This window comes from Acromyrmex echinatior, chromosome 15 (genome assembly GCF_024713525.1).
Source record: "Acromyrmex echinatior isolate Ae372 chromosome 15, ASM2471352v2, whole genome shotgun sequence".
NCBI classification, from domain to species: domain Eukaryota; kingdom Metazoa; phylum Arthropoda; class Insecta; order Hymenoptera; family Formicidae; genus Acromyrmex; species Acromyrmex echinatior.
The window spans coordinates 6,761,776-6,788,693 of record NC_141866.1 but is presented as its reverse complement, the minus strand read 5'-3'; the positions used below and the strand labels follow the sequence as shown (position 1 = coordinate 6,788,693).

Sequence of the window (26,918 nt, the reverse complement as noted above, 5' to 3'; positions counted from 1 at the left end):
CAACGTCGTTTAATTTTCATGCTTCGGATGTAAAAGCGGAATATGCAATACGCACTCGTCTATATACAAGTTACAACCGACATATAAAAGACGAGATATCCGTGTTGGACGTTGCACGGACTTCAACTAGCTTTTACGATTTACGTGCTACGTGTCAACTTCTGTGCTTCTAATGCTTTATGTTTAGATTGTATATATGTTATATTGTTTGTGTGTGTATTGTATTTTATATATATGTATATATATATATAAAATATACGCATATATTTATAATATAATATATAGATAATATATAACGTACATATATAACATACAATATATATATAACGTTATGTAACTTTATCTGAGTGAATCGACTGCGCAGTCGAAACTTCTATGCGGAGATAGCAACAATTATGGCAGAGAAAGGAGATAGAAAGAGATAAAACATAGGAATATGAAAACGAGAAGAACAAAAGATTAGTGAGCGAAGGACTAGAAGGGAAGAGATAAGAGCACGAGATGAGAAAAATAAAAGTTGAAAGAATTTCGTGTCAATCGATGAAAATTAATAAAAAATATATCACATATTTGCATAAAAAACGCAATTGGACAATATATACAAAGTTTTCAATGTAAAATTTTTGACGAAGCTCATTTATTTCTGGATACGTATTATAGAACTATTTGAAATGTATTCCGATCGGAATTATTCCATTTTCTCCATAAAACACAATAGAAATGTAGAAAATTGAATTCCGATCGGAATCCATTCCGAAGTCCCATAATACGTGCCCAATGTATTCTGTGACGTATTCTGTAACGGCAAATATCACTCTTACTTTTTATTTATTAATTTATTAAATATATAAAGAATTATAACGTTATATCGTATAATATTTTGTATAATATTTTGGAATTGAATAATTGAATTTCAGTAATTAATTTAATATTAAAATAATTATCCAAATCTGTGTTTCATTAATGTACGCAGACGTTAATATTTCACTGAAACATTGATCCCAGAAAATAACGAAAGAATAATTAATTTCTATTAAAGAGATCATTATTATATTGCCATTAATGTTACCAGTATTATTATGATATGCTGTGCAGTTATCCATTCTGCCGGTGGATATTGCCGTAGATAGTGCTGTAGATTTCCATTTAAACGACCTCGCGGCATTTCCCGCATTTGTATTCTAAATCAGAACGCGTGATGCGCGTATCAGCGATTCGTTTTGATAAGCCGTTGATCGATTTGTACACGTCCGAATGTTTTTTTTCCGTGCGATAGCAAGCCTTATTATACATCAATTCACTACAATCTCTGGAGATTTGAAAAAAAAAAGAGAAATGAGGATTACATATATAATTTCACTTTGAAAATTTATTTCGAAAATACTTGTAATTATTAGAAATGATGTTATTGTTGATTTACATATATTTCTTTTTTTTTTATTAATCTATCGATTACACAATTGACAGTTTTTCCATCTTCTGATTTCGCACAACTTGATTGTGGTTCGATAACATTTACAATTTAAATTTATTTGAAATTGTTAATTAACATTAATGTTAATTAACAATTTTAAATAAATTGTTGAATATTGTATTTTAAAATGTTGAATACAATTTCGTTTTTGGATGCAAGTGAAACTAGATGAGACTATTTAACGTGTCTCCGTGAAAAATACGTCTCTGTGAAAAATGCCATTGGCAACGATTGCGACCGTGTGAAGTAACGAGTTTAACGCAGGGATTAGCCACGTTACAATTCGAGAAATTGGATTATCCCCTTTACTTTTACGGACAAGTCATTTCGCGCTCTGATGTAGCGCTCGTTTGACACTCCAAACGTGATGCATCGTGTTTTTTTATCTTTCCCTTTTTTTCTTTCTTTTATCTTTTTTTCTGTCAATACCGTAACGTCGCTCTCTGCGCGACCGACGTTCTTATCGTTGATATACACGGCGCTATTGATCTCCCCTGGGTGCTCCTGGTAAAAAGGACACAATCGACAATCCGCATTCGTCCGTAACCCTCGGTACGCGCTCGGGTACTCCCTCGGGGGTGTCTTTGAGGGAAGAAAAGGAACAGGCGGTAACCTATCAGGAACTCATACACGCGGAAGGTACGTCGGAACGCCGGGAAAGCGCAGGCTCCGACGGACCGCAAGGGATTACAGGATACGAGGGAGGGATAAAGAGAGGAAGGAAGAGTAGCTAAAGAGGGAGAAGGGTTAACGCACAGATGGAGGGATGCAAAAGCTGTAGCGGAGTGCGACCACTGGTGATCACTGATGCGAAAATCATACACCACCCTGCGGCTTTGTTATCAGCGTTACATCGCACGGAAAACCTCGGCCCGACGCTTTAAATATTTAAATGTATGGCCTTGTAAAAGGTAGAGACTGGTGCCGTCGACGCTACACGAGTTTGTAACATATAGCAGTCCTATAATTCCTTTAACAAGGTTGCCATAAAACTGGAAATCAGGGAAATAAGGAGATTGTCAAAAAAAATTGAAAACGATCAGGGAAAAGTCAGGAAATTTTGCAAAATTTTCTGAAAAATAAAAATTCCTGATTTTAGAGAAATTTAATGTACGTATATCATACGCGGTTTTCAAATACTGTTATTTTAATAATTAAAAATATAGCAGTGCAATAGTGATAGTAATTTACATTGCTCTGTTAAATTGATCTCTCAACAAAATATTTAACGATTTCCAAATCAAAACGAAAAGATACACAAAATTTTTTAATATTATTGAAATCAGGGAAAATCATGAAATTGTGTCTGGAAATGAGGGAAAATTATGAAATTTTATAATGAAGGATTTGTGACACCCTCTTTATTCATTTTGCAAAAAATTGTTTCTTAGATTTAAATAGAATCATGAAATAATTTAGATTGAAAGAATATTTATTAATTAAGACGCTTAAATAGGGGTAATTATTTAATTATTAATATATTTTATTTAGAATTTTTTATATTAACGATTAAAAATATCTCGTATTTCGGATCTTTATATTTTCTTAGAAACTATAACATAAATGTATCATGTTTTATGACTTTTGTATTATTTAAGTCAAGAGAAATAATAATGTTTGATTTTATTTATCGCGCGGACTAAAATGCTGTAAACAGGGTATTATTAAACTGGAATAACCTCGTATGCGGATGCGCCGCATTTGATGTCATTGATATTAATCAGCTTGATTATTAATTAGCCATTAATATTTCAACGCCCTAATGCTCTTCTACCTTCATGTTCGCCGCATACGCGCTTTTTTTTCCACTTGTTTCTGTCGTATTTTTTTTTTAAACTCATCATCTCATCCCTCGATAAGATGTAGGACAATATAGGACAATATAGTCTAGTTCTACCCAATTTATTTATACTTGCAATGTAAATTTTTTTTCAATAAAATTTTAAGACGCAGATCGGAAGGATATTAAAACAAGATTAAACCGCATGTCACAACAATGTCTTTTTACATTCTATTACAGACATCAACAAATGTCTTTAATACAATTGTAGACATACTTATTAAAGGACTTTGCATTGAACATCGATATTTTCTCGCTATGACGCTCTATGGCCGATATTCATAGTTGATTCCTATTTTAAAATCATCTTAAGTAATGTCTTAAGATACTAATACAACCCTCTGATTGATTCATGACATCTTAAGACTGTGTATACTTAAGACGATCTTAAGTATAAGATCCTATGAATACCACTCTACCTCTGTCTATCGCATATCTCCGCATGACGTCGATTTTCTGCTGCGGTTTTCAGAAACTTCTTTTTTTTATTGATTGAACGCAAGAGCCATTGACGCGACACGTACAGGATGTACTTGAGAGGAAACGGAATCTCCCTCTCGCGTCTGTACACGTCGAGCCCGCCGCAACGGGTGGATGTCGGTGAACCTCCGCGGCACTTGCTATCCTGTGAAACGGGCGCGCTTTTCGGCGCCGGTTGGCGCTTCGGAGCGACGCGACGCCGCGTCCCGGTGCGCATCCCGAGGGAACGCGCGAGTCCCTGCAGTCCGCAAACACCTTGACCAGTCTCCTGGCAGCCTGATACGGGAGTCCCGGATTTTCGGGCAAATCGGCAGTTTTTCTGCCGGGATGGCCCGGCGCACCCCCGTAGGACCTGTGCGTCACCTGTGCAGGTGGGTCTCCCGCGGGAGACGCCCGCTAGAACGAGAGGAGCGGAAGGACGAGGGATGAGGGTTGCGACGCGCGACCATAGTTTCCCGCGGGAAGAGAAAAGCGAACGCGACATGTCTCGACCGTCGACTGGTTTCCTAATTTCACGGGGACGACCGTCGGCGAGACCGCGACCGCGACCCGACGCCGCACGTCGCCTCGGCTAGACCGATGTATGCCTTGTGACGCAAGCACTTTCGACAATCCGCCGACGTCTAGGCGCAAACAGGAGGGCATGTCGGCGCCGAGGATACGTCTCAGCATCCTCGGACGGGCAAAAAGAGGTGGCGGAATCTTCTCCCGATGGGCGTGTTTCGGCGCCACGTGGCGACAGCAACCGTACATTGTAGGTCTCGTCTTGTCTCGGAAGCAATCCCTCGATACTGTTGTATGCGATAATGATGATGTCTGATGTACTTGCGTGAAATATGAATCTTTCATACGTTTTTTACATGATTGTGCTATGATATATTCTGAGCAAGTAAAATTATCGTTCTCGATCCTGTTTTTAAGGGAGTCCGCGCTGGCGATAACAACTTGATCATGTCAGGATGAATTTCATACAAAGTCTCTTTTCAAGACATCGGAATGACTTGTATTCGATTTCCGGAAACACGTACTTTAGCACGTGGAGGGAGCGCCTTGGTTTATTTCGAATTAGGAGATTATGCGAGGACGAGGATCCTTTCCTCCTACGGGAAAGCTAGTGGATGAACGACGAGAGGCGAGTGTGAGAAGGAACGAATTTTGTGGTGGGGCAAATCGTCGGATGCATAGAAAATGCGTGGAAAATGCGTAGTTGGGGAAACTATGAAAGTCCTTGTCCCAGGAGCGCAGAAGAGAGAGAGATTTTACTACTTCTAGGATCGCGCGCGCGCATTTACACGCATCGAGAGTTTCAAACAGAATTTCAATCTAGATCTATTTGTGTCAATTAATTAAGTGTTCTTCTATATTTAATATTCTTTCTATTAATATGTTTATTTTTACTCGATTTTTTTTATTCTAATTAAATTTTCAGAAATTTTTACTGCAACGTGAATATATTTTCTTTCTCATTTATTTTTTTTTCTCAATTATTACGTTATTCAAAACGTGAAGTGCAAATCAAATTTTAATTTTATGCCTTTATATTCTTTTATCGTCTACTCACATCATGCGAAAGTAAATAATTTAATAAATTTAGGAAGTATTAATGCAGCATAGATCCTTTTAAATATGATTATATTCGTACAACTTTTGCGTTGTTTAAGAACGAAAATAGATCATCTAGATGTAAATTATTTCTAAATATTGAACGTAAGTTGAAAACTCCAACGCCTAACAGAATAAAGACAATATTTCGTAACCTAACGTCTCCATTACAATTACTAATATCTAGACCAGCGCTAGCTAAATGGTCAGTCTCGAATGGACCTTTCTGTTCGATCCATCCCGCGGGCAAAGCTCTCCTGGAGAGCCTTCTCTCAATAACATGACCTCCTAGTCACGAGGGAAATTCGTTTTGCCGGTGCCGAGAATTTTCTCGCCCGACAAAGACCTCATTCCCCCCGATTTCCGGGATTGAGCTAGGTCAGGGAAAGCGAAAGCACGTGGACTTTTCCTGCGCGCCTGCTTGCGGCCCACAACCAGATCTGGCACGGAGGCCATCGGTTTTCCGTTCCGGCGGAAAACAGCCGGCTGGACGTGTCCGCGCGTTGATCCCGCAGGATTCTCAGTTCGGGCCGGCTTCCTACTCGCGCGTTTGTTAGCCTGTTACATTGGTGCTTCAATTTTTCGTCAAAATTCCATTTTCATGGAAAAACTACGATTTGCTGACCGACAAAATGTCGATCACATGACTGGTCCTGGTCAACACAATTCCGCTAGCTGAACATTATTTCATAAATCTTGCATTTATCTAGACACGTAATAACGGCACGATGACCTATCTGATGAAATAGACCGTAGAAAGGAAAGAAAATATTAGGGTTATTTGTACTGCAGAAATTGCCAAGAGGGAGAAAGGATAATTAATTAAATCTATACGAACTCTCTAAAACAGTTTTAATGAAATAATTCTCATTTTAATATAATAATCCTCAATTGAAGTAAAATCAAAATTTTCATGCTTGAAAGTTTCCTCTTCAAGCATGTAACTAGTAGAAGATTAATTTACTTATTATAGAAATTAAGTGATTATTATAGAATTAAATATATATTTTGATTCTTTGCACTCTAGATTGTTTTCAACAACGTTAATAGGCATTGCGTGATTTTCGTGTCAGGCGTAACACGATATGACATTTCCGCAGCAATATCTGCTTTCATAATTCATTTTCGTAGTGCATTTGGATAACGACAATCGATTTAGTTATTCGATATAATAAAAGCTATCGTCGAAATTGCTCGTCGTTTTATTAATTTCGTTTAACATTAATTCGACCTGTGATACATGGTGCGATTATGAATACATTAAAAGGCTACCGTAATAATAAATTCATCACGTTTTAATCCGTGATGAATTAGCGAAATTAACGCTTCGTTAAGAGAATGAGGCAGCAGTAGTTATTTACTTTTACACAAATATTCATCATGAATTTACATAAAATTTATCACGTATGCAGTTTTACGCCGCGGCGAACGTCATTCTAGCTAAATATATGTACACTACGACCTTGTAGTTGATATAAAATTTTAAGAGTTGCATAAATGTTTACAAAATAGGAAACAATATGCGCGGTAATATGACGCAACGCATCCGTCTATAAATATATAAAACATGCGACGCACAGTGTTTCGGAACGGAATTAGATGTTTGTCCAATCGATAATGGGTAATAGGTCATCGGATTGACATTACGGATTATATTAGAAATGTCATCGTGATGTCTTGCAAAACTGTTCGATTGACGGATGCAGCTTGTTAGCCGGTCTGCATTCCTGGTAAAATCACCTAGACTTTTCGAGAATGTTTTCCAAGCTACCCGCTTTTCCGGGTTACTTTCGGGATAGACAAGAATACCTCCAACGGTGCAGGAGCTCCTGGTGGGAAGGGTGGTTCTAGCTGGGGTTAGTTCTTGCCTATCGGACAGTGTAATGCTATCGCGAGCCTAATTGCATAAAGTATAGTTTAATCGCATTTATTTATACATGTCTATCATGATATAATTTTGATATCTCATAAAAAGGGGATGATTTTTAATGTATTTTTATGAGATAAAATTTCTAAACAATAGTCAACGTCAGGGGAGGATTATTGAATGCATATTACACCTAAATTATATCTCATCAATATTTTATGTTATTACAATATAAATAATTTAATGATAAAAATATAAAATAAATAAGAAGCGAGTAATATGGACAAATATTAACAGAATACATCTTTTTCTTTCTGTACACTTTCGATAATTGTTTTCTGTACATTATAATAATTCTCATTTACGTTTTACTATTAAACTATTAAACTATTTTACGCCGCACTATTTTACTGCGGCATGATTCTAAACAGCACACGTTCTTAAAGTATCTAGTCTCCATAGAAATCCGCAAACAATTATTTCCGCTCTCGTTCGTGTTAATAAGTCCGTTAATCACGTGCTCCCGTCTCTCTAATTATTTCAGGTTTATACCGATACGCAACGCATCGGGCCAATCGAAATTAAATATGCGTGCGTGACGCGGCGAGGTCGCACAAGGCGAGCAACCTCACGCGTGCACGCGTGACAATTCGCGCGCGATCGCGGCTAATCAATCGAACGAAGGTGCGCGTTCGCATTCGCTCTCTCGCGTATGTGTGCGCGTCGCGTGGCACTGGAAACTGGGGAACACCTATCGAACGGAGAACATTAAGGTATATTCATAGATGAAAGTTATTTGCCAGATATGTGTTTTATTGAGCAGCTTAATAAAGTTAGGAAAGTTAATGGAAATTTAATAAAAATAAAATTGGTAATATTTCGAAAAGTTTTATTTTGTAACACGTCTACTCACATTCAGTAAATGTTGTATAATTTTATCTTTTTATCGTACTCGTTATCTATTTGTGTCGCTTAATTTTATGTTAGATATTTAAACAGAATTTTTAATTACAGATTTTTTTTTTAATTTTTGATCATTATGAGGGCTCTATTGAAAAGTCAAGTGCTAGTTATGGATGATCATCAGTCATAACAAAAAGAAAACATAAATTATAGTACAATCTAAGAAGTGCTGAATAATCGATCAATATTTAATAGGTAATTGAATAGGTTGAAAGTATTTAAATAGATATAAAAACTAAATTATTTTGAAAGATAAAAAAAAGAGATACGTATTGATAATAGATTGTTTAATAAAGTGTTAGTAATAAAAATGCAAAAAAATAATACGCTGAATTATATGTACATATATATATATATATATATATATATATATATATATGTATATATATTTGTCTATTTTAAAACATTGAATTTCTAATTCTCGAGATTAGGTTACTCATATTTTTGGTTGCATAATTAGTTTTAGAATATATAGATTTTTTATAACAAGACAAGTGTAAGTTTAGTATTCTCTATAATTTACGAAAAGTTTTCAATTAACTATATAATAATAATTTATGTTGTTGAATATTTCATAAAACATCGAAAAGTCCTTTTAGTTATTCGAAATTTATTATGTATAACCCAATTATTCTGATCAAAATTAGCTTTCTCTTGCAAAATAGTATTTTTCCTCAAAGATCTCTGCTTTCCATCTTTTATAAAAAAGAATATTGAAATTCTATTGTTAGACTTATTTTAAATTCTTTTGTAAAAGTCTCTTTTTTATTTATGATCGAATCTCGTTAACTTAACATGCTTTCTTAGTTTCCTCGAACGTGCCTTTCCTTTCCTTCCTCGAAGAATACCGTTTCCACGAAAGATCACGTATCATTATGAGCGTCACCGGACAGGACTACAACAGTCCATGGAATGCTGGAACGGATTTGTCTTGGGCGAATCCCGGATCTATGATGTCTGACGTAAGACCGGAATGACCATCGTTAATGTGTGTATGGACCTTAAACGTGACAACGCGATGGCATTCCAACCGGTAACTCCTGTTCGCGGGGCCTACAAGGATAGAAAGGTGTCTGGCCGGTATAGACTGCACTCCGCTCCTCTCGGAGCAGTTTGCCTATAAGTGGACGGACACGTACAGCGCGACCAACAAATAACGATCTTTAGAAAACGACACCCGAGGCGTCTTGGAAAGCCGACCGGTCAGAGCGCGTGGAATTTTGCATTAATTTTACATTCCTTCGTCACTGAATAGCGCATCCAGCATCTATAATGGTAGCGTAATCAGCACCCCGTCTGAGTCTGCAAACGACTGTTACAATACTTACAGAACATCGACATTCATCGCTAGAAAGGATGCTATAATAATCATTGTTTTCGATCCAGCTTATTCCATGCTGTTTTCAATGGAGTATTCCATTGAGGATAATTTTATATATGTTTCTCAATGAATCTCGATAAGCAACGAGAAAATATCCGAACTATATGTGATATAAACCTGTTTTAATTATGCATATGGCATTCAAAAAGATGCAAATAGAAAAAAGTTTTGACAGAAAGCGATATATATTGATAAATATTGCTTTACAGCACTGATCCATAAAGGGAAAGGGAGAGAAAGATCGAAAATACCAGATTACATGCATCGAAAGACTCGATCGTTATTAATGATGGCACATATGGAAATCAGGGCTTCAGTTATCAGATTTCGGAAATGATGGTTTACTGAAGAGACGTCGTTATGGTATTCAAACCATTCAGCAACTGCTGAGAACGCTTACGGTTGAAAAGATGTCTGGTGGATATGAATTGATTCAAAGTGCAGTTCGCCATAATAATTTGTACGAGCCGTCAACAAGAAACGTGTCGACTAAAGTGCTAATCGCGAAGGCGAAACGAGCGATTATTAAATCATAACGCATGCAGGAATGGCTATTAGAGTTCTTCATAAAGTCTCACAGAAGTTTTGTCTGTTTTGTTAACGTTGAAATTGAAGTATAATATTCCGGAAGCCTCTTCAAATAACGATTAGATTTCTTTTTCTCAGCTTGTAGCAAAACAAGAAAAATAATGATTTGTGATTATTATATTATTTAACCTATTGTCAGCAGTGTGAAGCAATATAAGCAGATTTTTTTACGTATTATTTTGAATTGTATAAAAATCTGAAAAAATTCTTACATAATTGTGAAAAAGAAGGACTTTAAAGAACGAGTTTTTACCATAATAGAAATCAGATTGTATTTTGCATATTTTTTACAGATTTAAATTTATCTACTAAAATTTACAATAAAAAAGTCAATTATGCCTTTAAAGTCCAACATTACCGGTTTAATGCTTAGACTACCATATTCAAATTAACTCCGAATTAAAAATCAGTTCGACCTCGAAATAAGCTTGTGTGACTATAGAATATGCCATTAAAATTCAGGCACAAAGAAGCAAGCCTAACTTAATCGAAATGAGATGCCGTAATAACCGACTTGTCGTTATAATTTTTATTAAATAATAATATGAGATACGCTTGCTTTTACGGCCACGCCGCATCGGGGCGAACTACCCTCGTTAAACAAACCCCTTCACACGCGCGCGCCGTCCCGGATGACGGAAGTTAACACCCCGGCTTTACGGACCCTCTTTGCGATTATGTAGGCAGAGCCATGACACCTTGTACACCCACGCTTCTCCTCGTCGTACGTTATTATGCGTGCTAAAGTGCAGTAGCGTGGGAACAAAGAGCGCGTGGCCAATAGCGTATAGAATAAAATTCCTTTGAAAGATGTCCGTTCTCTTGGCAGGCTAGTTGTTAAACAAGAGCGTCGCTATTCACTTAAAACTGATAAACTCGGGTATGCATCCTCATGTGAATTTCAAAGATTAAACGTGTGATTATAAAACTTTGCTATGCTGCGTTTGTTTATTAAAAGAATATTGTATCTCATAAAGAACGCCAATTGTAGTTTTAAATTACTTACTCCCTACGGTGATATTTCGTTTAATGTTAAAAAAAAAGTTGAAAGGTAACGTATATAATTATATAGTTATGATATAGCTTTTAGCAATACATCGTACTTTATATTGGATTTAATTTACAGGGAAAGAATGATTTTGTTAAAGTATCTAAAACTAGATCCAAATCTAAAAATAATTTTGTAAAACTATCAAAATAATTATGGACGCTCAAACTGGTTGTTAGAGTATCAAAATTTTTTTTTGTAACATTGTTCATCATGAGTTTCCTAATATTATTTTGTGATAATCCAATAAAATTATTTTTAAATCTGTATCTATAACCAAATTTTTAGATATTTCAACAAAATTGTTCTTTTCATTATAAATAAAAAAATAAATGACAAGTGTTTCCTTTATAAAATTTAAGGACATATTCCCGAGAGGAGTAAGCATCTTTATATAGACATCTTCCAAGAATGTTCTTGGCAAGCGACACGGTGTCGAACGACCTCTCATACGGGTCCTTCAGAAGGTATGATAAAATCGAGGATAAAGACTTGCCTCGTCGCGGTGAGGAAAGTGGATTGTGACACACGGGATTTCCTTGCGGTCTCTGAGTACAGGATACGCTCCATTCTTTCATCCTAATGTGTGTTGTTGTAGTACACACGTACCTTTGCAATTCATGCTGTTTCTAATGTAGCAACGTAATCACGTTGCAGCGTCCTAAGTCTGCAACCGCCTTTATTACCACTTTTTGCTTACAATTAGATAGACCTGTGCATATACAGAACGAGTAATAATAGAGAACGCGGATGATAAATTGGAATGCGAGGCACAATTGGATTGCCTCAACGTCAGAATTTACCCGCGACATTGTGCACGAAGCAGCGGGTGATAGTACTCTTAATGACCACCGTGGGTCGTCGAACGGTGAACGTCACAGAAAAATTAATTCTCTGTCTTGACGTTGATGCACCTTTCATTTAGCCTTTGCGTAATGGCAAAACATAATACGAATAGGACGAATATTGGCAAATTGAAAATGTAATAGGATCATTTATACAGATAATAAATATTGAGCTGTTTGCAATTTTTACAATATTTGACACGAATATAATGACGATTGTCATTAATTTTATCTGTGGGAATTTTGCTTGCATAATTATATACTTTGGTAAGTAGAACTCGAACTAAAATAGCAAGAAAATCTATTGGTTATTTTTAATTGCATTTTAGAGGAACTAGATTTGTGAGATACACTATTTTTAATTATTTCAAATCTATTGATTTCATATCTATATTGATATTTTATTGAATGAAATATAACTTCAGTTTAAAAATATTGGAATTGATATCTGGATATTTTAATAACGATTTAGTGACGATTACATTATAGGTGATAATTTAATTTAGAATCTTTGTTCGCTTTTTGCACAATTTTTTTTACAATTAGGATTACTGTCAGAAGAGGTCATCGATATCAATCCAAAAGATATTGAAATATTCCTTTTTTTCCTAGAAAATCTTGAAGGATTCATTGGCAGGATTCCGTAATATTAACATAATTACCATTATTAAAAGTCGATAGACATTATACACAGTTGGATTACTTTTCTCTACTTTATTCGCTTTTCATTGATCTTATCGATCGCATAACAAACTGCCACCTTCTCATGAGAGGAAGACGTCCTTTCAGGTCGATTCGCACGTGGGAGAATACGCGTGGGTTTTCTAACCACGAAGCTTGTCATTTGGTATTGGTTGGAACGAGCGATGAACCAGGTATCGTCGGATATTAGCATCTGATATAGTGTCACGGATATGTAAATATTTTATTAGTATATACAAAATAAATTTAATTGAAAGATCAACACAAGTCTCAAGGTTTATCATTATTATTAAGATAAAAAATATTTTAATATTTAGATATGTCATTATTATTAAGATAAAGAATATTTTAACATTTTTAGGTCAGATCTATAACGGTTTCTTAATTACTAAGTTGAATATGATATAAGAGTCACAAAAAAATTGTGTTCTTCACTGGATTGTAATATAAATAGGATTTTTGTATTTTATCGAATCCATGGGGATGTGATATTTCACTGAAAATAATTAATCAAAATCCACCAGCGAAATATTTGCATTATTCCCTGGGACACCTTCTATATCGCATAGTGCGCATACGATGCATTTTAACGAGGGTGTGCGTCGCAAAGCCGGCACAAAAAGTAAATAACGATCACGTCGCGTGACGGTGAAATAAAATTATAATCGAGCTCGCGCGTGGGGAGTGTAGGTTGCACGATAGATATAAATATGTAACAATATTTATATCCGGAATGTCTGCATATAAATATTGAGACACGCACTTTTGCATATATAAATACTTAGCTAATTTAATTCCATGAAAAAAAGAATATATAGTGTCTAAAGCGGAAGTCGACTATGAATAAGTTTGATATTTATTTCTTTAAAAAAACTAACAACATTAGTTTATTATATCAACACAGAAATTCCAGCTACCTCAATAACTAGAATACTAGAAATTTAGTAGATTTAACTAGAAAATTTTGATTCGTCCATTTCCAATCAGAATTTCAATTAATCTAATCAGACATTTTTCTCAGTGCATATATTGTATTAAAAAAAAATTTATATATTATATTACATATTTTATAAATCTAATTATATAAGTATGGAAAGGTATTTTCGTACGAAGAGACATCACAAATCTCGCTGGGGTTGATGGTATTAGTCGATCGATTGGAGTACGAATATAGTCCTGTTACAACGTAGGTGCTACCTTTCTTAACTTATCTTTGTTATGCAATATCTTTCTATAATCATTCACGACAATCACGTCTATCCATTAAATCACAATCTAATCGCATTCTATTCCCATTTTTAACAAATTTAAGATCAAACGAAGAAAGAGAAAAGAAAAATAATTTTGAAATTAATAATACGCTTCGCGTATATAATATATCACTTAATATTTCGTTATAAACTTCGTAATATAATTTGCTAATATATCACTCGTGGCACAAAATCTCCGATGCTGCCTCATCACTCGCGTGTTCCATATACATTTATAACACCGCTTAAATTTTGCATACACGATGACGTTTTAACGACTCTCAGCGAAACAATATTTGCAATCCGTTATAACGCGTGATTGTTGGAGCATTTAGAACCGGTATTCTTGTTCACATTAATAAAAATCGGAAATTTAATCGCAGCGTTCAGTGCAATGAATTAATTATTATTTCCTTGGCAAATGTGTGTCCACAGGCGATTTAATCGATGTCGTTTTGATCCGATCAAATCTTGCCGAAATGATTTTTTCGCTGAATAATAATGCATTTTATCGTCATGCTCGCTGATGGTGAAATGGTGAAATAATTATTCGGATTATAAAATATGTTTGTCATTGATGTGCACACGTCGTTTACTCTTATATACGATGCTTCAAATTATGCATGATAAATTACATTAATATTTTCTAAATAACAACTCAAATTCCTTCAAGGTCTAGCACTCTTTGATAAGATAAGATAACAGAGACAAATTGGGTAAGTATGTCGTCATAGACGATTCTTATCGGAGTTAACTAGTAGTAAATTTGATTGAACGTATTCAGTGCGAACACTGGTGTATATTAAAGCCACCGTATACAAATTGATTGTAAAGTGTGTTTAATACTAATATAAAAACGAGCCAAATTCTCAAACTTGTGAAATCCTCAATAAATTTTATTGTGCTGTTAGTAAAATATGTATTATATAATTCAAAATATTTGCATTTTATATTTACACTCAAATCAAATCAGTGTACGGTTTTAATATGCACCAGTGAGCACTAGTGCATTCAATCGAATTCGTTATAGGACAAGATCGCACAACGCAGTGCAATCATTCCAAAAACGCCATGTAGCGTCTATATTCGATTGCGATTCGTGATCTCGTTGCAAAACATTACGCCATACCTATTTAATTTTTTAGCTCAATATTGAAGTATATAACATTACGTTTTAAGGGGAAGACGATTAATGAAAAAATAGAAACGATTAAATGAAAAAAATTGACAAATTTTGGCTTGAAATACAGCCGTGAAAATGAATTAAATACAAAGTCTTTTTGTAAATTATTTATACTATGTATAATATTAGTAATTTACAAAAAACTATCTACAAAGTTAAAATATTAAGTTGCTACACATAGAAAAAACAATTTTGTTAAATTTAGACACATACAAATCTGAAAATAATTTTGTTGAGCCATCTAAATAATTAAGTAATCTCAAGTATGAGCAATGTTGCAAACAACTTTGACATTCTAACAATTAGTTTGAGCTACATACATAATTAACAGTTATTTTATTTAATCCAACAAAATTATGTCAAGTCTGTATTAGATATGTCTGAATTTTTAGATATGTCAGCAATATCGTCCTTTACATGTATACTATATGAAGCTGCAATAGCCTGATCTATCACGCAGTGTAAGTCAGTCGAAACTGTGATTTTACAGAAGTTGCGGGTAATCTAGTTAACATTTTTTCGTGCATTAAATCTTATTATTCCCTTTTTTAAAAGACATATTGCAAAATATGAATGAAGCTAACGGAAATATTTAAAGAAAAAAAAAGAATATTTCTGATGGTTGTAATAAATAGGATGTTCCGTAATTGTTTAAATTTAACTTTACAAAAATTTCATCTTACAAAAAACTTTACGGAAAAAGAAGAGCAATCTCTATATCGGAGCTTTCAAATATATTCAAGAAATTTGACGATTTAACTTTTAATTAAAGTGCAGCAAGATGAAAATTTACTTGATTTTGAGTAAACAAACTGATCTTATCGTATTTTGCGGAAGCTTATTTTTGCTTAGTGTTGCAGAAGATATTTTTTGAGAGATTCCATTCCCTTGTTTTGTTCCAAGAAAATAATTCCTGGAACTTTCCCTTATCTGATCGTTTTATCCGTCTTCCTTGTCTCTTGAAATATCAGCGAAGAAATCGGTGACTCTAATTAGGTGCGCAATTGCCACGTGATTTTTGAATGAGTCACGGGCTCGCCCGGCGCATCGCTGGTCCTTAAAACGGCGCCGCCGTTTATCGCTTATTGATTATCGGAGTTCGCGTATCGGCTGCATGCACTCTAGATGAAATATCTATTATTACTTAACGCTTATCAGCTATCTAGACGCGCGAGATTACGCGAGTAATTCAACCTCTTGTACCGTTCTTTCCGTTATTATCGACAAGTTTGCTATCTCTTCTCTATTTATCGTCTGTTTCTCTGTTTTTTCATATATTCTCTTACGATCTTTCGTGTCGTTAAAATGGAAGATACGTTTATCGATCGATAATTTCCAAGTTTTATTTATATTGTTTTGTATTTTTATATCGATATCGAAAACTTATCAAGCGCACATATACTGATATATTATTTTTAATAAGACATGTACCATATTTTTTTTTATACTATAGTGAAGATAAATACCCTAAGATAATATTGTTTATATAAATATGCAATATAAAGTTATAAATGGATATCTTAAATTATATTTTAATATATTCTCTTTTCCTTTATTTTATCTTTGAAATACACACATATATATATATATATATCGAAATAGAGAGAGAATGAAGATCGATATAAATAACTCTGATACAACAACTTTTTAGCATTATTTCGCCATCTATTGGCATGCTGTAAACTTCCTTCTAAAAACCAGTCGCACGCAAATATAACACAGAACTCTGCACGATTTTATAATAATCAATCGCATGCATACATTACGTATCCGATCCTATTATATACCCCTATAATTTTATAATGATGTGTATTACATCGCGATTAATTCCTATTGGTGTTTCATAACGAGTGTGACTTCATAACTAATAACTAAATGAATCTACAACTCTTCTTTCATTTATCTTTTCTTTATATTATAAAGTATCAATAAGAGAATTATTCGTCGATAAATATATTTATATTTTTCTATACTTTCACACAGAATATATTTGAATTTGCGTAATAAAGTGCGATATCATAATTCTTCATTTTTGCGGAGAACTTCTGCATCTTCCCCGCTCACGTCCTTGTTTAATTAGCATCAATAAGATGCGTGATCTTTCCTCATCGAACAATATTCACCTGCCTGTCAGATCTCCAACAACGGTTTACCTAACCGGTAATTATACTTTTCCAGCGGCGAAATTTTCAAGAAGCCGAGGCTGCACTTTTCAACCGCCTCGGGAGGAACGCACGTGTACAGCAAAACGTTTGATTCTCGAAGTCACGTCATTTCTTCGAACCATCCTCGTGGTACTCGTTACTCATCACTGTTACCAGGAATTTGACGATGTTTCTCATCACTAGATTCCCGATTTTGTGTTCGATAAGCGAAGTCAATGCATTACAAAGCTGATTGTTAAAGCTAGATTACAACAGAAACTTGCGAGATCTTTTTTTTTAAAATTGATTTACGCGTGTTATTTCAAAGGAAAAAAAAATGTTTCTTCATTGTGCAATTAATGGTTATTCGAAAATGGAAAAAAGATGATTATTATTTATTAGATGATTATTATTTATTAGATGTTCACGTTGCTTGAAATTCAGGTTGTTACTTTTAATAACTTCGCGAATTTGAAGCTTCGAAAGTATTTGAATTTAAATTAATATTTAGTATTTTCCATTCAAATTAATTCCGAATTTTCAAAGTTTAAATTAATTTCGAAGCGTCGAAGAAAATATTTATACAAATAGAAAAAAAATAAAAATATGTATATTTGTAATATATAGGTATTCGTAAATTTTATATGTATTTGTATATATTTGTATATTTTTTAATGAAAATGTAGGGTAAGATAGTACGATTTCAAATACAGTACAATTCTGAACGAAATTAATAAAATTTGAATCCAATTTTCGAAGTTCAAGTTTGATTTTTCCTGTTTGGTACTTTTTAATATCCTCCACATAATGAGATCAAATTTACTTGACTTCGAAAATTGATTAATTTTATTTTATTCTAAATTATATCACGTTTAAAATTGTACCACCTTATCTTTTTCATTTAGCCATATTAAATTAATTTAATTGTATAATTTTAGTTCTTCAAATTTTAATATTGAAGTTTCGTATATTCGAAGTTCGAAATTTTCGAAGCAATTAACCATCAATTCTATTTGAAATCCTCCAAAATTTTTGCACTTAAAAATAAAAAAATAAATATATATTAGAGTGAAGAAGAGAGAGAAAACAAAGATTCTGAGTGCAAAAAATGTAAGCAACACAAACAGACCTACTTTCTGATTGAACGTTAGTAGAACGATGTTTGTTTTATAAATTTGTTTCATCAAAGTCAGGAAAGAGAGGATGGTCTATTCTTTTATCTCGAATACGATTTATCTTGGGCACACCGTTCCCATACTCTTTATTCATGACGTTCTTTCACAAGTTTCGCGTATACGTGCATCAACGCGATTATTTCTCTATTCACCGACTTTCTTCGACCTCGGGGATGGAGTGCCTCGGTGGTGTCTCCCTGGGCTCTGCCGTATCTCTCATATCACGAATATCCCGGAACGATAGGGGTTGGGAGGATGAGCGAAGGATGCTTTAGGTGAGCGAGGGATGCTTTAGGTGAGCGCGGGGCATACAGTAAGGGCTATCCTAGTTTTACTGCATATTGAAGCCGTAACCCGCGCATTACCAGGGCCTTTTAATGGAAGTTCGCCAAGTGGGAAAACGGAGAGGCGCGAGATGTATATTTCAACGCACGAGTAAGTACTCGCGCTTCCATTTTCGTAGTTTCTGCAGTTTCCTCCTCCACACCTTCTTCTCTTCCATCTTCTCTTTCTCTTCCTCTCTTTGACGGGTAGTTCATTTAATCGCAATAATGCTCCGCGGTGTCAAAGTTTATACTATCCGTTAGGAGTCGACTCATCGACTACTCGCTTGATTCTGATACCCCGACTATCACTTGCTATTATCGCACGATATAGATAGAATGAAATGAAAACTCGTTTCCTAGTGAAATTACGACATCGTAATTAATCGATGTCACCGAGCGAGAGAGGCCGTTTCAATCTGCATTGCTGTAAAAGATTTTATGTGAGCAGTGATGTGAAATTTTTTTCTATCAATTTTTTAATCTTTAGAAAGAAATTGGTTCACGTGGAGTTCTTTTTCATTCAAAATATTTGCAGAATTATTTTTATATATTTAAATCTTAAAAGATATTTTAGAAATAATTTAAACGTAAAAATAAAATAGTGGAGCAATTAAATAAAAAAATTTTTTATCGATTGATATGTTCGAATATTTATTTTAAGAATTTATAAACGAAAGATATAATTTTTGAGATAACGAGAGTGATTCTCTTTCTGATATCTTCTTCTTTCTCTAAAAATTTTAAAAAGAAAAAGAAGTATTCTACTTTTTCATCGTGAAACAATTTATTTATCTGAAAAAATTGAGTGTTTTTAAAAGAATATCGACAAATATGCCGCTAAAATAGAGAATTCGATATATTTTACCGGAAGTCGAAAATGATGGACACTGACGCGATACTGTTAAAGATGATTTTGTGAAAGTTACCTAAAGAACATTATTTGTGATCGAAAATAGTTCGAAATTTGCGATTTCTATGAGAATAGTACAAATTATTGAAATTATATTCGTCGCTTACTATTCGTGCTAAATCAGCAATTAAGGAGCGGTTTTTGTAAATCAAAGAGATAAATCACACACAAATTGCACATAATCTGACGCAAGCTTTAAACGTCTTGAAATCGTTAAAAAATGTTTTAAAATTTTGAAGAACATCTGAGACAAAATTTTAACAAAACTGTTATATTATTGACATAAAGTGATTATCATCCCTTTCTAATATAAATTATCGCGGAAAACGACGGATTATTATCGCATAGATCTGCACATTGTTTTATAGTTTCGTGTAGCATTATATGTAAAAAACAAATTTCCTCTCTTAAAAATAATTCGGTCTGTTAATAAGAAACAATAAGTCTCTTTTTTTCCCTTAAGCTAACTCTAACCTAACCTAACCTAACCTAACCTAACCTAACCTAACCTAATCTCGACCTAACCTAACCTAACCTAACCCCGACCTAACCCAACCCCGACCTAACCCAACCTAACCTAACCCCGACCTAACCCGACCTGACCTAACCCAACCTCACCTAACCTAACCTAACCTAACCTAACCCCGACCTTACCCAACTTAACCTAACCTAACCCCGACCTAACCCGACCTGACCTAACCCAACCTCACCTAACCTAACCTAACCTAATCTAGCCTAGCCCTTATGTAACCTAACCCTAACGTAACGTAACCTAACCTAACTTAACCCTAACTGAAGAATGTTTCTGATGTACACTGCAGCATTGATATAATAAATTCAAATGAAATATAGTTTGTATGAGCAGAGAGAAACCTGAGAGAGAACATGAGAGTTTTTTCCTGTAATCTCAAATTGCCCTGCATACTACTGTTCTCTGAGGTAGTGGATGCAAACTACACAATATCTATCTATCTTTTTTACTATGCTTCTGTTAGAGTTGATACCCGAGAAACCTTTGTTCCCATACTTAAAAAGAAATTACAATAATGTATTTTATTGTTATTAAATATATTCCTTCGTAACCACTATTCCATAATGAAATTCCATCCATTTATTTTTAAAGAAATGATTTTTAGTGATGTATGGCAGAACATATTTTCTCTTGGATTTTAATGTTTTATGAAAGATGCGATAAAAGTGGTAATTATAATTGGCACACTACCAAAATTATTATTATCGTAAGTATTCTGAAAGACTCTCACTTTCTCTAACAAGATCTGATATTTGACAGATTGCTTAATTTTTCTTTGTAAATGGATCTTGTGAATTTGACATAAAATCAGAATATATTAAGTGTGTATTCACTCTCCAATATGAAGATTATTTTTCTTTGTTTCGGATACTAACCAGCGTATCACAAGGCGGAGGGATATAATGAATTTATTGAGATACTTATTTTGAACGCGTTGAAAGTACTGTTATAAATATATTAATGATTTTTTGTAGTAATTACTTTAAATATCGTTAAGTTTTATAATCGCAAGTTAATAATTAATGGTAAATACGATCTAATTGTTGTTAATATTTCATTCAGCTTTTCTCAATATTTCATTAAATATTGGTTTAAAAAAATTTGTGTTATGATATATATTTTCGACGTTTTTGTATAATCCTGCATTACTAAATTTTTTTAATTATGTTGCTCCTATAATATAATTTTTATTATATTTCGAATAACATTTATAATTGTATATTGTATTATAAACAATTATTATTGTATTATTGAATGTAAAAAGGATTACAATAAAACATAATATTAAAAAAGTTATGCAATATGATTAGTAATTATTTTATCATTTCGTATAATTGTAATGCAATATAATTAGCAAAAAATACAATAAAATAATTAAACATAAAAATAAAAAATAAATTAAAAATATATTTATCTGTAAAAACAGACTACTATATTTATTAGCCCGTTTTTTTACGGATAAATATTATACTTACAAAGAAAAGAGGACCGCCGTTAAAAAATTGACGGGATTCGTGGAGGACCTCTAGTTCATTTTTGCTAAATTAAACCTTAAATTAACGATATAGATTGGAAAAGTTTGAAGTGTGTTCAAAGTTTGTATAATTTGCTAGTAATTATAGAGACTTTGGAACATACTTACATACTAGTAATTATGTTTGGTAAAAATGGGCTGAAAATCTGCATTAAAGAAACATAATTGCTAATACAGCTGATTTATCTTAAGATTGTACTTAAGACGATCTTAAATATAACATCTGACTATCCAACTATTAATACAGGCAGAGAGAAATTTGAATCTCTATTAGTTTGATAGATTTTAGTTATTTCAGAGATTTCATTTAAATTTCTATCAGGAGTACAATAACAAATTATATTAATATTGTAGTTTATATACACTTCTTCAGAGGGCAGTAGGACGCGGCGGCATTTTGCGGTTATAGGAAAAAGATCTTCACGTCCTCTCTCAGGTTTCTCTCTAGTATTAGTGTAATCAGTTCAGAATGTTTTTCAAAAAAGAACAACTCTCATAATTTAAAATAAAAAATGATGAAGTGAGTTTCGCGCGATTGGTCTGTTTGCTTGTTTGTCTCTTGATTCTGATCTGTTTCTTTATTGCAGATTGGAAGAATCTCTTTGCGCATGCGTGAATATGTGATGAACTTTAACAGACTCGTGCTAAGATGCTACGCGGAACATTTCCTGGAGCTCATGAATGACTAATATTGTGTATTAGACTTGCATTAATAATACGTTTAAATGTATATTAAGTGCTGTATCCTAAATATTGCATTATGATATTATACGTATAAGTAGCAATATTCAGCAAAGAAATTTATTAATTGCACAATTAAGACTACTACTAGCAAATTTTATATTATTTATTTGATTATTTTGTTGCAAATAATTTTTACCTTTTTTCTCCATTCTTGTTTTTCTTCTGTCCTGAGGTAATATTAATAATTACAATTCTAATACTTTAATAATAATCTTTTTACAATTATATATGTATAATATACTTTTATAATTATATATGTATTGTATAAAGATCACTGATATATGTAAAACAAAATGTTTCTGTATTTAATTACAGCTAGTAAATTTTATATTTTAACGCGATTATATTTTTGTCATATTAATAATTAGAATTTCACTACGGAAATATTCAGCAATATATTCTATTTGATGATTTACAAGATTAATAATATATTCTTCCTTATACTAAATATATACTTTCTATATTTAATTTATATACTTATACTTAACATTTTTACTCCTTTTCCACGAGGGTTCTCACGCATCCTTCATTATAGGAAACAGTATACGTAACTGACGGAACGAGACGGAAACTGCGCAATCACGCATGCGCGAGATTCGTTTCTCCATGATGACGTTGTTCCGGTTTTATCGAAAGACTTGCAAATAGCGGTTATATTGCAGCACATCGTCAAGGAAGCCGTTGGAGAGAACGGCCATTTCGTGAGGAAGTAATCGATCCGTTTGGGATCACGCCAGGTCGTCAAGATGACTGCTATACCCGGAACAGTGGCGTTTGATGAGTACGGCCGGCCCTTCATTATTATTCGCAACCAGGAGAAACAGCAACGCCTTACCGGTCATGATGCGATCAAGGTGAGATGGCGACGGTAAACCTCGCATTCGCATTTCTCCGTCTCGTTTCCTGTGTCAATTCATAAGTCTCTCTTGCGGATGACATGTACGTAATCGTTGTTTCCTCGACGCATCGCCGAGGATTTTATGATTCCTCCGGACCACACTCGAGAAATGCGCGAGAGACGCTCGATCACGTGTGAACAGTAATGGCGATGTTTTAAGATTTGGAAATGAATAAAGTGAAATATTCATGCATGGAGCGTACAAAAGCGATTTTTCTCTCTCGTTTATCTAGATTTTGACTTATAACTTAAGAATGGTGGATGAGCTCCAAATTAATATATGTCAATTAATGTTTCTCTTTAAGAGACCTTGGAGTCTTTGTGACCATATAAGGTGATCCATAGTTTGTAGATATTTCGAGAGAGCTACGAAATTATAAACCCACAATTTATTCCATGAGAGATATATGTGTAAATTTTTAAGATTTTTTTTATTTTAAATCCGAAGAGAACGTGTAATTTTAATTATTTAAATGATTTAATTTTAATATTTAAATTATGAAATTAATTTGTTAAATAAAAAATTGACGTGTAATGATGAATTGGAGCTTTAAATAGCTTTAAATATTAAAAGGAAATATTGAAATTCTTTGATTATAGTCACATATTCTAGCAGCACGCAATGTTGCTAACATTCTTAGAACATCCTTGGGACCTAAGGGACTGGATAAGTTGATGGTGAATTCAGATGGAGATGTTACTGTAACTAATGACGGTGCAACTATTTTGAAGAATATGGATGTAGAACATGAAATTGCCAAGTTGATGGTCCAATTGTCAAACTCTCAAGATGATGAGATTGGTGATGGCACTACTGGAGTAGTTGTATTAGCCGGTGCACTTCTAGAACAAGCTGAACAGTTGCTAGACAAGGGAATTCATCCAATCAGAATCGCTGACGGTTTTGAATTAGCAGCCAAATGTTCGACTGAGCATCTCAAGACAATAACAGAAGATTTCAAGGGAACTCCAGAGAATTTGGAGCCTTACATTGACATAGCTATGACCTCATTAGGCTCAAAAATGTAATGAAGTACTTTTATTGTTTATAAAATTTTTATTTGTAATTTTTTTTTATTCATACAATTTTCTTATGTATTGCAGCATTAACAAGCATCATAGACAGATGGCAGAAATAGCTGTTCAAGCTGTATTGGCAGTTATGGATCCTGTTACTCGCGATGTTAATTTTGAGCTAATCAAAATAGAAGGAAAAGTCGGTGGTAGATTGGAAGATACTGTTTTAGTACGCGGAGTGGTTGTCGACAAGGACTTTAGTCATCCACAAATGCCTAAAGTAAATTTTCGAAAAATATTTCATGTTGGACTTTATAATTAATAAGTTATATATTTAATGTCTATATAATGTTATAGAGGTTAGAAGACGTCAAATTAGCCATCTTGACTTGTCCATTTGAACCACCAAAACCCAAAACAAAACATAAGTTGGATGTCACATCAGTCGACGATTATAGAGCCTTGCGCGATTACGAGCGTGAAAAGTTTACGGAAATGGTGAAGCAAGTTAAAGATGCTGGTACAACCCTGGCTATTTGTCAGTGGGGCTTTGATGATGAAGCCAACCATCTCCTGTTGCAAAATAATTTGCCTGCAGTTAGATGGGTTGGTGGTCCAGAGATTGAAGTAAGTAATATCTTTCATAGTTCCATTTGTTTTTAATTTCTTAATTATTTTCATAGCAATGTGTTTTAATGATGAGAAAAGAGCGCTAGAGGAGGTGCGAAAGTTTGGGGAACTGGCTCTTAGTTTTGAAAGTATTTGTATTTTCTTGTAAATTAATGTTATATTAACTTTCGAGAAAAATAAAAAGCTTTCAAAATCGGGTAGTTGGTGATCTGGCTCTCGTGGTGGCTCCAATGATCCAAAGATTATGAGACCTGAAATAATAGCAATCTTTTTGTTGTGTTGTGCGTTTTGTATGTTAAATACTTAAGGAAATCAAATCTTCTTTTCAGCTAATTGCCATTGCAACCGGTGGACGCATTGTACCTCGCTTCGAGGAATTGACGCCGGAAAAACTTGGTCATGCTGGTGTTGTCAGGGAATTAACGTTTGGCACAACAAAGGATCGAATGTTAGTTATCGAAGAATGCAAGAACTCTCGCGCTGTGACGATCTTCATTCGCGGCGGCAACAAAATGGTATGCACGAGTGATTGAATGTGATTAATTGGAACTATAAATAAGAACCAATGTTCAATTACTAATTGCTTTGTCAACTTGAACACATCTAATAATTTCTATGCAAGGAGAATTTCAGTAGTACTCTATCCAATGTACAACTGACCAGACACCTTGCAATAGTAGTGCATTGCAATTATACAAACTATTCAATACTCTATATTAATTGAATTTATTTTTTTGTGATGCAACACTTATTTATGTCATTTACATAATTCTTAGAATTTGTAATAAATATGATATTACTTTCATGTGTTTATAGATTATCGAAGAAGCGAAACGATCAATACATGATGCATTGTGCACTGTACGCAACGTAGTAAAAGATAACAGGATACTTTACGGTGGAGGCGCGGCGGAAATATCTTGTGCGCTGGCATGCATGGCACAAGCTGATAAAATTGGCACTTTAGAACAATATGCCTTCCGTGCTTTTGCTGAAGCTTTGGAGAGCGTTCCAATGGCGCTTGCGGAAAATTCAGGCCTTTCTCCGGTAGATACTATAGCGGAGATTAAAGCGCGTCAATTATCTGACAACAATCCCGCTCTTGGAATCGATTGTTTAAATCGAGGCACACCGAGTACGTATTGATCTGCATACATATTGTATACTTTTTTACATATATATTGTGTGTGTGTGTGTGTGTGTGTGTGTGTATATATGTGTGTATGTATGTATATAATCACGAAATTATCACAGATTTATTACAGATATGAAGAAACAGAATGTCATCGAAACGCTGACGAGCAAGACACAACAAATTTTGTTGGCTACTCAGCTCGTGAAGATGATACTGAAAATTGACGATATACGCTCGCCACATGACAACGGTGAAAGCTAAAAATTTTGTTTGATCAATTGAAAATTATTTATAAATTATAGTAAGGTAACCTGAAATAATTTTCAATTCATTATTTTTTACTTGTACACCAATGTGGTAATACAATTATTGAGCGATACCCAATTTACAGGCACTATATTTCCTCCTATATTTCCTATATTTACTCTTGTACATTAGAATTTTTCACGTAGAATACAGTTATTGAATCAAGAAGTAATGCAGTTTTGATATGACATTTATCGATTTTGGTTTCTTCTTGATTATGGATTTCTGATCTCTTAAATCGTAATATGTATCACGATTTATATATTGCCTTAATGTTGTCTTAGACTATTTTTGGAATACTCTTTTCTATCACAATAAATATAATATTCTTCTTTTATATTCTA

General features: G+C 33.9%; 1 protein-coding gene and 1 pseudogene across 1 annotated transcript; both read left to right on the top strand.

Moving 5' to 3' along the window:
- On the top strand, window positions 1-5,140 carry LOC147907238 (uncharacterized; annotated as a pseudogene).
- Window positions 5,141-23,229: 18,089 nt separating this feature from the next.
- CCT5 (chaperonin containing TCP1 subunit 5) lies at window positions 23,230-26,652 on the top strand. The gene is made up of 7 exons (XM_011067632.2): window positions 23,230-23,442; window positions 24,087-24,511; window positions 24,591-24,783; window positions 24,861-25,130; window positions 25,463-25,648; window positions 25,950-26,268; window positions 26,399-26,652. Exons 1-7 carry the CDS (start codon window positions 23,335-23,337, stop codon window positions 26,527-26,529), a joined length of 1,632 nt encoding a protein of 543 aa, XP_011065934.1. The 5' UTR covers window positions 23,230-23,334; the 3' UTR covers window positions 26,530-26,652.
- The last annotated feature ends 266 nt before the right edge of the window (window positions 26,653-26,918 follow it).

What these genes read in the sequence shown, in the direction of transcription:
- CCT5 (XM_011067632.2), top strand. Translation starts at nt 23,335, where the DNA reads ATGACTGCTATACCCGGAACAGTGGCGTTTGATGAGTACGGCCGGCCC. An exon ending in ACCTCATTAGGCTCAAAAAT is followed by an intron (nt 24,512 to 24,590) that starts GTAATGAAGTAC and finishes TATGTATTGCAG; the next exon opens with CATTAACAAGCATCATAGAC. An exon ending in TTCGCGGCGGCAACAAAATG is followed by an intron (nt 25,649 to 25,949) that starts GTATGCACGAGT and finishes ATGTGTTTATAG; the next exon opens with ATTATCGAAGAAGCGAAACG.